This window comes from Sciurus carolinensis, chromosome 3 (assembly GCF_902686445.1).
Source record: "Sciurus carolinensis chromosome 3, mSciCar1.2, whole genome shotgun sequence".
NCBI lineage: Eukaryota > Metazoa > Chordata > Mammalia > Rodentia > Sciuridae > Sciurus > Sciurus carolinensis.
Window position 1 is genome coordinate 112,789,081 of NC_062215.1, and position 13,787 is coordinate 112,802,867.

A 13,787-nucleotide genomic window follows, 5' to 3' on the forward strand; every position below is an offset into this window, starting at 1 on the left:
AGCAAAACTGCATTTGCTTAAACCAAAATATTAAATGGTTATGTTGAAAAATATAAGCAATCATGCTACATCTTCTTTAGTAAAAACGTATATGTCTCATTACACTTGTAGCATTAGATATGTTTTATAAACAAATGATGTGGATAAAATTCCATTTTTTGCTTTAATGTTGGTGTAAATAAAATTACAGTGTTACAGTAGTCAAACATTTGGTGGAATTGAAAGGAAGACTTTAATGTTTAATAGGCATTGACAAAGTTCCTTTTTTGAAGTTAATCCATGATGTTATGATGCATAGAAGGAAACATTTAGATAATTCAGTTAACATTAAGCAATTAATAAATCATCCCTATTCTTATAATTTCCATTCCTTTATGTATTTTTGCATTTATTTCATAGAAATGTTCACCTCAGAACACAAGATTACTTTATCTTGGACTTTGTTGTTCCATGCATTGCCACTAGATCTTGTCTATCCAAAGGGCAGAATAATTTCTGCCACCTAAAAAACATGGAAGTTTCACGGTTTTCCTTCAGAACTACCAAATATGAATCTCAGACTTTTAATAGACCCAAAAAACCCCCACAAAAATTGGTGCCTGGTCCTGGTGTAGAAACACTGATTCAAATCAACCTTTGCCAGGATTATGTCTGATTTTTCATTCAATGAATCTCATTTCACTATACTCACATGCATTTCTCTGTGCTTGCTCCTGGGGTGCCTGACTTGCCTACAAGTCATCTATCTTTACTTGGATGAGTGATCAGTATCTCAAACTTTAGATGGCCAAAACAGAAATTTGTCTGCCACACATACTTTTTTCTCTCTAGATGTTTTGTTGTTGTTGTTTTGTGGTGCTGGGGATGGAACCCAGGACCTCGAATATGCTGGGCAAGAGCATTACAACTGAGCTACATCCCCCACCTCTCTGCAGAATTTTATCCATCTGGATATTTACCATCTATGAAAGTTGCTTAAGCAACTCCTTTGTTTCCCTCTCTCAATTTTTCAACAATAATAAATGAACAAAAACAACAAAAAATCTTTGAACCATCCCTAATTCTGCTTTTTCTCATACTCTTTCATACAATAACTAATCTACTAATAAGTCTTGACAGCCTACCTTCAAAACGTATCCTAAATTTACCGACTTCTCTCCATCTCTATTACCACTGTGTCGTGTTGTTCCTCCCCTATTGCAGCAAGGACTTTAGTCTGGTTCCCCTGCTCTTCTTCTGAATTTCCAGTCTGCAGATAAAAGCCTGTACAATCTTTCAAAATGTCAATCAATGTCATTCCTGATCCAATGTTTCAAAGACTACTACGGCCAGCCACAATTAAAAAAACAACAACAAAAAACAAAAAAAACATGACTCCATGCGATTTGGTTCCTATCCAAGCATCTTGAGATCTTAGCACCTTACTGTAGTTGAGCCTGCCTATCACTGGCCTTCTTTCTGTTCCTCTAGCACCCAAGCCTGTTTCCCATTTGGGCTGTTTTCACAAGTGTTTGTGTTTGAAATGCTCTGCATAGTGGTTTCATGTGGCTGGTTCCTTCTCATTAAGTCTCAACTCAAATGGTGCTTCCTCAGTGGCCTCTCCTACTCCCCCAGTGTAAATTAGCCAACCTCCCAAGACATTTCCACCTGCTTTGCTGGCATCACAATGTTTACTCTTTTTTTAAATCATCTTGCATAGTTACTTATTGGTTTACGTATTATTGGTCTTCTGCTCTCTGCCAGGCCCCACTTCCTCTTTTCCAGTCTTAGAATCAAAGTTGCCAGAGTCTTCCTCTTGTCTAAAGAGCCAAACCCAGGAGAGTGCCAGTAACTTTGATGGGTAGTTAATAAATATTTGCTGAATGAGTAGAATATTATGTTGTGAAACAGAAGTAGTACATAAAGTAGGACTAAGTCACTTAAGAAGTCTGAGTTTCAATGGCTACATTTGTAAAATGGGGATAATAGCACATCAACACCATACACCAGGGACTAAATTAGATGATTTCTTGTGGTTACTTGTAGTTCTAAGATCTACATTGGAAGTGATGCTGTATTTTAATTTGGTGGTAATATGTATGTTCAGAATTTGTCAGAGTATTTTAAAATTTAGACTTTAAAATGTGTAACACAAGAACTCCTTAAACCCCATTCTGACTCCAGGCTTATCTATAAAAGCACTACCTATGATGGTTTATCCTTCTATACAACAGGAAAGAGTGCCCCTCAGGCTACAGTCTCCACAAAAACTTCAGATTCCCTGTAGTCCCACATTCTCAGGCATCCTGAGTAGCCTTGCTGGTCAATATTTAATACTTTCTTTGCCATTCCTCTTTCGTTTTAGTTGATAAAATATCTTAGGACAAAAAACTCCCCAAGAATCAAAATATAATAACCCCTTCCTTCAGCATGTGCAGCCTTCTAATACTGGAATACTCTTTTCATTTGCTGCCAAGAGTCTGACAAAAAGGGGCTCTATTCACTTGTTTTTTCCTTGAAGGCACTTCAGTTTGGCATTGTAGCCAATATTAGACCTAATTAATATCATTTTGGCATACCTAACTCAGTGATTTACTTTCAGTCCTTATTGTACCTTTTATCTTTACTATATTTGACATGCTCTTCTTGATTTTTCCTTGCTGTGTTAATAGAATGAGGTAGGCAGAAATCCTATAGTGTCTGGAGCAGGCTTCAACAATAACAAAAATAGTATATGTGTGATATATAACTTTTCAATGTCCTACAAGTCATTTGTATATGCAAAAATCAAATTTAGTCATTCATCCTTAAAGCTTGGTTTTAAATACAAGTAGAAATTTACCTTGGTACATTTTAATATACTTTCAACTTTCCAGGAATTTAGCTTTCATGTAAATTGAGAGATGGTTAGCTCTTTCTATTTGAATCTTGACTAAGAGTTGTTTACTGTCTCAAAAAGTTACATCTTCAATGACAACAGATTTTGTAGTAGTTGAGTACTATATCATAACCTCAATCTACATGTGTGCTTGTCACAGTTACAGAGTTCTGGGATGTATATGTGCCAATATTCCCCTATCCATAGATATACATGTAACCACAGGCACATATTTTCAATCCCTACAGGATGCAAATATTAAGAAAAATGTAGTAATATTCAGTTTAATATTGTATTTTTTTTTGTTTAAATACAAGCTTACTCATTAAATCCTGGTAAAAGCCCTTGAGAACTTCATTATGTTATTTAATGTACACAAGCCTGAGGCATTTACATATTCAACTAGATATTATTCTATTATAGATTATATTCCTTTTACTTCCTCATTAAGCGTGGGTCATTATATATCATACCTGTGAAACTAGATGTGTAACTATTATATTACATGTGGTTTTATTTAACAATAACCAAAGGGGGTATTATAAAATGTTTTTTATTAAAATATATTTTAAGTCTGTTAGAGCTGGGAACCTTAATAGGGCCATGCTTCTAATGGGTTTCCCCTCTACTAGAATGATCCTTCTACCCTCTTCTACTGGAAAACTCCAACTAGTGATCAGGAACTTCCTTCATGTGTGTCCCTTGTAAATGGTGATATTAAAGTATTTATTAGATATTATCCTATCTGCCTACCTTCTGGTGTTCCCTTCTAGACTGCAAGCTCCCTGACAGTGGGATTCTTGTCTTATTCTCTTCTCCCGTATTGACTAGCACACATAGGTTCTCAGCAAATACTGATGAAATGAATGATTCTACTTGGGGAGGAGGATACCATAACCTTTTCTGGAAGTGTAAAAATGGATTAGGCCAACTTTTAGAATATTTATTCAGAATTCTAATAAGTAAAGAAGATAAAAGCAAGTATTTATTTATTTATTTAATAATGGAGATGGTTGCTCTGCATCTTACCAGATCATTTTGCTATCTACCCTTGAGGGTCTTTGGGACTTTCTGAGGCATCTCAATGATATTTGTAGTTTGAAAGTCAAGAGACTACATGATGTCTCATCAGAGTGACCACTCTAGCTTAATCATTAGGATTTATTATTTTATCTTAGGTCCAAAATCCCAAAGTTTTTCTCTATTTTTCTATTCTTGTGACAAAACTTCCCAAATGAGTCCATTTGAATTTAAGATCTCTTTTGTTCTAGAAGTAATTATTTTTGGTTGGAAAAAAGATGGATACGGAATATCAATAATGCATTTATTGTATGATGTACACTTTTGAAAAAAATTCTGAAATATCACCATGAATGGAAAGTCTGATTATAGCTATACAGCATAGTTTATATATTAAAGAGGCATCTTCATTGTTACTCCTGCAAAAAGTAAAAGGTAATCCAAATCCATCACTTGTCTTATTTCCCTTTTAAGGCTGAAAGGTATCTTGATGCACCTGATGTCTGATTCTATGTATTCCTTCTAGAACCCTTCCACACTTGGTATCTTTTATGTCTATCTACTTCACCCCATCATATCCTGTGTTCCTGTTCTTTACAACCCAATTACTATACTCAAACCATTTCATTTTCCTCTCATTTCTTCAGAATTCTTTTAAGTTGCAGTTGGTTAATCTAATAACTGTTGGACATTAACACTGTTAATGTAATAAATACATTAATGTAATAAATACATTAATGTAATAAATACATTAACAGCACAGTATTTATTTGTTAAAAATTGATTAAATTAAATGTGTTTAAATTAAATTAAATTAAATGTGTTTAAATTTATGGGTTAATGTGATTCCACATAAATCTTTAAAGGGAGATTTTTATTAGCCATCAGGACATTAATACAAAGAGAGGAAGGGGAAGAGAAGGAACCACCGGCAAAAACTATTATGTACCTTCCCCTGGCCTAGTCTTTTCATATAAAGTCAATTTATTTTTTAAAAAATCTTAAGAACTCATTTTTAACTATTTTACAGAATTTTAACATAGTCTTAAATGGATTAAGTAACATCAAGTAAGCGGCAAAGAAGAGAATCAAACCCAGAGGCCTGACTCCAAAGCCATGATCTCTTCCATATCATACCTTTTTTTTTCTTTTTTTGCGGTACTCAGGGCCTTGTGCTTTCGAGGCAAGCACTCTACCAGCTGAGCTATCTCTCCAGCCCAATATCATACCACTTCTTAAATAGAGTGAGTAACAGCTTGAGAACATAGGGGTGCCTGCAAAATTCCTTATGAACTGTAGACTGGCCTTAGTCTCTGTGAGGCAAATTTCACCTTTTCTTTAATGCTTCATGAGAGATGTGATCTGGACTTCCTGTTTCCCCAAGACTATTTCATCCTGTAACTGAATATTAATCACATAAATATTCTCTTATTTCAGTTTATTCAAATGAAGTCCTATCTGAAACAGTGATGTCTGAATTAAAATTTTAATGGAATTTTATTATTTTCAAGTGAAATATTAACTGAAGTTAAACTAGAGTTGAATTCTAGAAATTAGAATTAATGACAATAATAAGCATATCTAAATAGTCACTGATTTAATAATTAATGATCAAATACAATGAGTATATTGCTTCTCATAAGAATTACATTTGCCTATTCATCTATTTATTCAAAATTTTATTTGCTGTTGGTGCATATATTTTAACTTTGGAAAGAATGAAGTTTTATTCTATTGTTTATTGGTATGAACTATTATGGTGTAATTACATGGCTCTCCCATTGTAAGAAATGCAAAGATAATCATGAAATATTCCCCTTCCTTTTCTTTAGTTAAAATTGAAAGGAATATTTATTAAAACTTTTTTTACTTTAGTGGCAGTTACTATTTTTTTCTTTTTAGGACTTGACTGATTTGCATGTGCATTTCCTTGTTACAGTCTTAAAAACAATGATTGAATAAGAGAAGGTAATATTATTATTCTTCTTTTACTGATGAAGAAAGTCAGGCTTGGGACTTTAAGATTCGCAGAATCCAGCAAGAATGCCTCTTCCACTACACTGCTCTTAAATGACCCACAGTTTGACCAGTATGTTCTATAGGAAGAAAAGTGTTAATTCTAAACCTATTGATTCTCCTTGGTAGAGGAAGATTCTCTTGTCCTGAATCCTTCAAAAGGCTACCATATGTAGATTTACTTAAAAAGAAAAAAAAAAAAAAAAGAGAAAGAGAGAGATGATAATGTTTTCTTAGGCAGAAAAGGACCCTGAATTTTTAAAAATTCAGCACATTGAGTTTATCTTTTCTTAACCTACTTCCTTAGAACTACTTTCATACCTTCTGTAATTTTTTTCCAATATAGAATACAGGGACCTTATACACAATAAAAATTAGTGTCCTAATGGAGGGGCCTTTTGGAGAACTTAATTTTTTGGATCAAAAAATCCTCTCAGAATCTGATTATAGATAGAGGTATCCCCAAAATGCATTCAGTATGCATATACATCTCATTTTTTAAAAAATTCCAATTTTTATATTTGGAATATGAGAATTATTTGCCAACATGGATGTTATTTAGGAGAAAGGGATTTTGCACAAGACATTTCAGTAGATTCTTTCTTCCACATAATTTGAAGAACCAAACTACAATAATAAGAAGGAAAGAAATCCTTAATGTTTGACAGTTTTACACCCACAAACTTAATATGTAGAGATTTTACATCCTGGGAATGTGCTATGTGGTATGTACCACTTGTCTCAAAGCTTAATTTATTGGTTAAAGAATGGAGTGTATTTTGCATCTTTTGGCAAAAATAGAAGGAATTTAAATTATTTGCAATGGAAAAATGGTTCCATTTCATTTTATAACATTTCAAAGTGAAAATGAATTTCATCTGTGCAATATAGAAAGTATGTAAAGCAACCATTTTTAAGTGAAAGTAGATTTACTTTTATAATTGCAATCTTTCGGAAAATAAGATTTTTAAGCAGCTCTTACCTCATCAGAACCTGATCCAAAAATCAGCAAGTCAAAAGGAATTGCTGCAACCATGTCAATCAGGAACCAGCCTTTGAAGTAGTGTATTGCTATTTTGGCAGGATCACTTACCACTTCTTCATTCTGATTTACATAAGTAGTTCTGAAGTTTATTAGAATATCTATGATAAACATAATATCCACAATCAAGTCTACTACATTCAGAGGGCTACAAGAATAACCACATTCTCGCCTTTTCTGTTCTTCTCTGTCATTGAGTAGGAAGGCTGCCGAGTACGGAGTGAATATAGCAGTGTATATGACCAAGAGCAGAATAAGCCAATCCCAGACTGCCTTGAAAGGACTGTAGTGCAATATTGTAAACTTGTTGATGCGTGGTGTCTGTAGTTTATATTCTGGCAGGACATCTGCTCCCAAAGAAAGGACCTGAATACAGAAAAGAAAACCACACACTACATAAAAATGTCATTATTTAATCTGAAACCTATACAAAATATGAAGGAAATTATATGGCAAAACCTATTACAAAGAATTCATGTATTTTTGAAGTATATATGAAAAAGTAAGTTTGTTTAAATGAATCTATATAAACCATTACTATGTGTTATATTCAGTTCCAGAAAACCTCACTGATATTTTTGGATAAATTCACTGAAAAATAAAAATATTATTCCTGACATACTGAGGAAGGGTTATTGTTTTCTTTGAAATCCAGTACTTCACAGAAATGCAGCTACATGAGTATTGTTAGAAAACCATAAAATCAATTTTGGTAAGTAATAATTCAGTTTTAAATCTAGGAACAGACTGACTATAAAGAACATAAGAAATGTACTTGGACCCAAGGTCATATATGATTTACCCATACTTCATTTATGTTAAACTTTGATAAATTAACTACAATTTATTCAGATCTTTACTTAGGCAAAATTTTCCCCTTTGTAATGTGATTTCAGCATGGACAAGGGAGCACTTGAGATAGATGAAAATAAACACAAAGGAGCCTTTTCCCTAAATGGTGAGAGAGTATTTTATGTTCTGGGATGAATATAGTTTCTTCCAAACTTTTTCAGGAAATTTAAATAATCATAAAAGGAAAATGCTACTAGTCAGTGTTCAGAATATTGATCTGGAAATGTTGCAAGACTCTTAGCCACCAAGTGATATGTAAGTCTTAAGTTTTATTCAACTTAACAAGGCAGTGGGTAAACCAAACAGTTCCCCTTATAGAGTTTTAGTTTATCTGAAAAAATGAGAGGTAAACTTGAGTTGTACCCTTGCTAAATAGACAAATCCATGATTTTGTGATTTTAGACTGAGTTTCAAAAACCAAAGTCAAAACAAAAAGGTTATCAAGCTACACAGTGGCATGCAGAGAGCCATTCTAAGGGAATTGTGAGTTATAGTCTCATACTCTCAATATCCCACATGTATACAGTGGTTCTGTTTGAAATGCTAAAGTCATCAAGTACATTTTCTTAGATTAGATTTATCTAAACTGCTAATGCATCATGGGCTTTGGGTCATGGATCTGAGGTAATCCTCTGTTGGTTAGACAGAGAGCATTGTGTATTTTGGGCAATTCTATCCAAGTTGGTTTTACCTTGACCATAATAAATGAGCTACCGTGGAAAATTTCAATTTTTAATCATTTTCAGTGTCATATTTCATACTTTCCCCATCCTACAACAAGTTACCATCCCTATTTACAAAGGACTTGAGATGTTAGTCCCAAATGAGATAAAACACTTAAATATAACATGAGAATTCAGCTAAAATAGGTAAAATTGCTTTTAGATGTCAAGTTTATTTAATAAGTTTTTTGAAAAAAATGAACAAAATATTTGAACCTGATCATTTAATCAGCCCAGAGTAAATCTGAACCAACCCGTGGAGGAAACAGGAATGTATTTTAAGCTATTATGAGATTACAGGAGCTAATTATTAGCAAAAGAAAAATATGGAAGATAAAATGATTTCTTTACTCATGAAATATTGAAAATCCTCAGAATCTAAGATATGTAAATATATAAGTATTCAAGTTTCAGAATTCTAATAGGAAAATGTTTGGACTGTCTGTTATTAAGTGCAGATGAATAGAACTCTAATCCTATTGTGATTAGTTTAGAAAACTGTGGCATGAGATTTTGGTCTGGAAGAATGGAGCACCTCTTAAGGTGACATTACATCATGTAATGTCCCTTTCTCAATCACCAGGGGCTACTCAGGTTGTCAGACTGTACAAGGTAAAATCCAAAACCTTATTTTGGCTTTCAACGTCATCCAAAAATATGGACCTGTTTTGTCTTTCCAGATTCTCTCCCAGCTGTTCTAGTAGCACTGAGTACTCCAGAAAAATAAGGTAGAAGTTTTAAGCTGCTTAGATCTCCCCCCGCCCTTTTTCCCTTCCCTTCCTTCCCTTCCTTTCCCTTTCTTCCTCGTACTAGGGATTCAACTCAGGTGTGCTTTACCACTGAGCCACATCCCCAGCCCTTTTAAATTTAAAAATTTTTAATTTTGAGACAGGGTCTCACTAATTTGCCCAGACTGACTTTGAAATTGCGATACTTCTGCCTCAGCCCCCTGAGTCACTAATACTGTGGATTTGTGCCACTATGACTGTCTTAAACTGCTTAGTTCTTAATAAATCCCTATATTTACATTTTCCCCACAAAAAGGGCATACAGTTATCCAAAGAGACTCAAAAAATTCATTTTTTAAAAAAGACAGCTATTTATCTGAGCTTCCTCACTGCTTAAGTGACATGCTTCTGATTTCAACCTCCCACACAATACTTGTAATGGCAGAAGTATGAATTAGAATGTATGCAGCATCTTGGAAACTTCCCTGCAAGTAAAAACTGACTAGAACTCTTCCTATTACATCTAGATGGACAATCATTTAATATTTAGATGACCACTGTAATAAGAGCTAAAGACTAAAAATGGGGAAGAAACTGTTACTGACATCATGGAATTTACATCTTATTGGGAAGAAGACTTGCAGGAAAATGATCCCATAACCAATGGCCACTTTGCTCAGTGTCTGAGGCTGGTGGTGATGCTGATGGGGCATGATCTTCCCAGAAGCCTTTCAGTAAAAGATGGCAGTTGAACTGACACTGAGTAGAAGTTGGAAGTGGACATAGCTGAGAGATGGGGAGGTTGGAAAAGGAAGAACACGCAGGAAGAGGGGACAGAATGAATAAGGTTAAAGAAGCATAAAATAATGCATGTGTTGAGAAATTATAAACAGTCTTCTATTTAGCTGAAAGATAAAATGTAAGAGGGGAAATAGTTATAGAGGATGGCAGTGGAGAGGGCCAAGGCAAGGCTGCTGAAGGTCCACCCTGACATGATAGAAACTTTAGGTCAGTGTTTTTTGTTTTGTTTTATTTTGTTGGTTCTATGTATTCAACCTAGGGACATGTAACCACTGAGTCACATCCCTAGTTCTTTTTCTATTTTTTATTTGGAGACAGGGTCTTGCTAAGTTGCTTAGGTCCTTGCTAAGTTGCAGAGACTGACTGAAATTGTAATCTTCCTGTCTCAGTCTCCCGAGTTGTTGGGATTACAGTATTACCAGGCCTAAGACAATTATTTTTACAGTTGAATAACACACAGAGTTCTTTTAAAGGGAAAAATTTCAGAATCCTAATAGTGATTTATTTTATTCGTAATGGCAAATATGTTCAAAAATAAAACTAGGTTAAAACTTCATATGTTTATACCTCTCAGTATGACTCTTCTAGATTAGGTTGCATACTCCAAAAATATATTTGAAGTCCTCAGACCTGGTACTTGCGAATGTGACCTTATTTGAAAATAGGGTCTTTGCAGGTATAATCAAGTAAAGACGAGGTCTTTGTGGTTTGAGGTGGGCCCAACTCCAATAAAAGAAAGGAGAATCTGGGACAAGGGATAAAGACACAAAAGGAGAATCCCACATGGTAATGTAGCAGATACAGCTGCAAGCCAAAGCATGCCAAGGATTGAGGGTAGCCACCAGAAACTAAGACAGGCAGGAAACAGATTTCCCCTCAGAACTTCCAGAGGGAACTCACCTTACCACTACCTTGATTTTGAATTTCTAAGCCCCAGACTTGTGAAAGAATAAGATTCCATTGTTTTAAGACACCTAGTTTGTGGTATGTTATTATTGCAGCTCTTAATACAAGGACAACAATGAAAATGAATATCTGATATTTCTTTAGGTCAGAAATCATTGAACTTTGGGCTATTTTGTTTATTAAATGTGAAAAAAATATTTTTGTATTCTAATCATGAAGGCTTTTTGTAAAAGTATATTGTTAAAATAGTGTTACAGATTTCAAAGATTTAATTGCTGCGTCAGGATATCCTAACCTGATCCTTAAGGCAAGTTTCGATTTTCCTAGGCTTTGAAGGCCTATTGAAATAGTATTGCTTGATAACTTTAAGAGGCTTTGTTTATTTAAAGTTAACTTTAGGGCCTTATTCAATTTTATATCAAGTGATTATCTAGTCAAATTATATTTAGAAGTGGGTTTAAAAGATAGTTCATTTGTTATATTCTAACATACTTATTGATATAGAACTATGGCTATGTGGTATATAGAAGGGAGTGTTTTGACAATGAATTGATAGTAATTGGTATGATACCAGATGTCATGTGCAGGTTCTTTTGACATCTGCATGCATTATATGATCCATCATCACCAGACTTTTACTAACAAATAACTTAAAAAGCATTTATTTATACTGTGTGCTTTAGCATTTTGAGGTCCCCTGTAAATCCAAATGTAGTCTTGGGCACTGAAATCAGGCAGATGGCAGTACTGTTACTAGGTGAAAATGTTAATGATTCAGAAAAGTATAGTACTGCTTTACTGTTTCAACAAAATACAGGAGATTTTAACATTGTCAAATAGGACTTGTGGTCCTTTGAGAACATCTCTTTCCATGGTTATCAGTTTGAGAATTGTTAAATATTTCTAGGCAGGAAAGAAAGGTGGCTGTGTTTGACTTTAGATAGATGCATCTGCCAAGAAAATGGAGACAAAACCAAAGGTGGTCAGGATCAAAGACAGAGCTCAATTAAGACTTTGGCATTTCAAGAGATATAATAAAACACTATACTAGAGAGCAGGTAGCAGAGATGGATAAAATGGGAAACATTTGAGAAATAAATTCCTCTCAGTATGTAAGGATGAGAAGTAGAGAAACCTTTCTTCCCTTATGGTTCTCATAATAACAAATTGTCTTAGAGTCAACCATGGTAATATAAATCTCTGAAACATTGACTTAGTTTGGAACAAATGAAAGACCACTAGACTGTACATTTGAAGACCTGACTTTGAACTCCAGACAGTTTTTCTAGTAAGTCATTAAACTCTCTCAATCTCAGTTTTCTTCTTCAGTGTGATGGGGATAGTAATCTTTACCTGTCACCTATCTACAGAGAGTTAGTATATCAAATCACATAATTTCTATCAAATTAGCTAATAAAATGGAAAATGTTTACATGCATGTAAAGTAATTTCATTATTGTTTAGATTTCTGGGGTTACTTCCTTATATTATAATCTAAACAAATCTACTAAAACCAAAATATTTATAAATCTATTGGAGGAAGTTAAACATTGACTGGATACTGAAAATACTAAAAATTATTTCAGTTATCTATTCCTTGTAACAAACTGAGCCAAAATTTAATCACTTATATGAATAGTAATGTTATTATTCATGATTTTATGGATCAGAAATTGAGTTTGTGCTCAGTTTTACAATACTTTTGCTCCACAAGATGTCATCTGGGATTATTCAGTGAAATTCAGCTGATAGCTGAGCTTATGTCGAGAATTCGAGAACATTTCACTCACATGTCTAAAACCTTGGTAGGGATAATTGGCAGATTAGGTTCATTCAAGATTCAGGGATGATTGGATTCTCTCCACCACTCCTGTGGTTGCTTCAGCAGGATAACAATACATATTATGTGGAGGTTTAAGACTCCCCAAAGAAATAGAAACCCAAGTTCTCTTAAAGTCCAGATCTGAAATTAAATTGCTACAGCATCATTTCTTTCATATTCTATTGACCAAAGCAGTCGCCAGCCAGCCCAGATTTGCCTACCTCTTCAGAAGAAACTGACGAGATTGTGGAAGGGAAAAAATCAATTATAGAGATTTTGAAAACACACTATTGCAGTACTTGATGACAATTATTGTTTTTAGGTGGAGTGACATTGGAGTTGTATATATTTTTACAAATGGTCCTTACCTTTTAGGAATATGGGGTGAAAATGGTCACTCCATACTCCAGTATTTGTGGATGAAATGTTATAATACTGGAGGTTTTCTTTAATATAGTCTAGGGTGTAGGGAGAGGGGTTCTGATTGTACGTAATAACATGGGCTATACGTTGATTTATATTGGAAATGGGTGACTAGAAACTATTTTATATGTTTAAAATGTTTCACAATAAACACTTACAAATGAATCTCTTCCGGAAATGCATAAAATATTTGAGAATGGATTTTCTTTCTTATTTTGTTTGCTTGCTACTTTCTCACTCCCCAACCCCTACCTTTTTTTTTTTTTTTTTTCCCCTGCACTGGGGATTGCAAGCAGGGCTTTGCACATTCTAGGCAAGCATTCTACCGCTGAGCAACATCCTCAGCCATTTTTTATTTTTATTTCTTTTGAGATGGAGTCTCCCTTAGTTTCCCAGGCTGGCCTTGAATTTGTGATGCTCCTTTCTAAGTATCTCATTGTACAGGATGGAAATTTTTGAATTAAAAGAGCTATTTTTATAAGTATCGTGGAGCACACTCATCAGAATTTCATTGGTTCCCTGTTAGGTGTGTCTGTGTCCTTGTTTACACAGAAGAATGCTTACTCATCTCATGTGGATCTCCATTCAGTCATGTGGA

The 13,787-nt window shown here is 34.2% G+C and overlaps 1 protein-coding gene across 2 annotated transcripts in view; it reads right to left on the reverse strand.

The window, feature by feature from the left end:
* Nucleotides 1–13,787, reverse strand: part of Kcnh7 (potassium voltage-gated channel subfamily H member 7) — a 467,633-nt gene that overhangs the window by 63,892 nt on the left and 389,954 nt on the right. For both annotated transcript variants that reach the window (XM_047545449.1, XM_047545450.1), the window contains exon 6: nt 6,876–7,301. In XM_047545449.1, the coding sequence (XP_047401405.1) occupies nt 6,876–7,301 (426 nt within the window). The remainder of the gene's footprint in view (nt 1–6,875; nt 7,302–13,787) is intronic.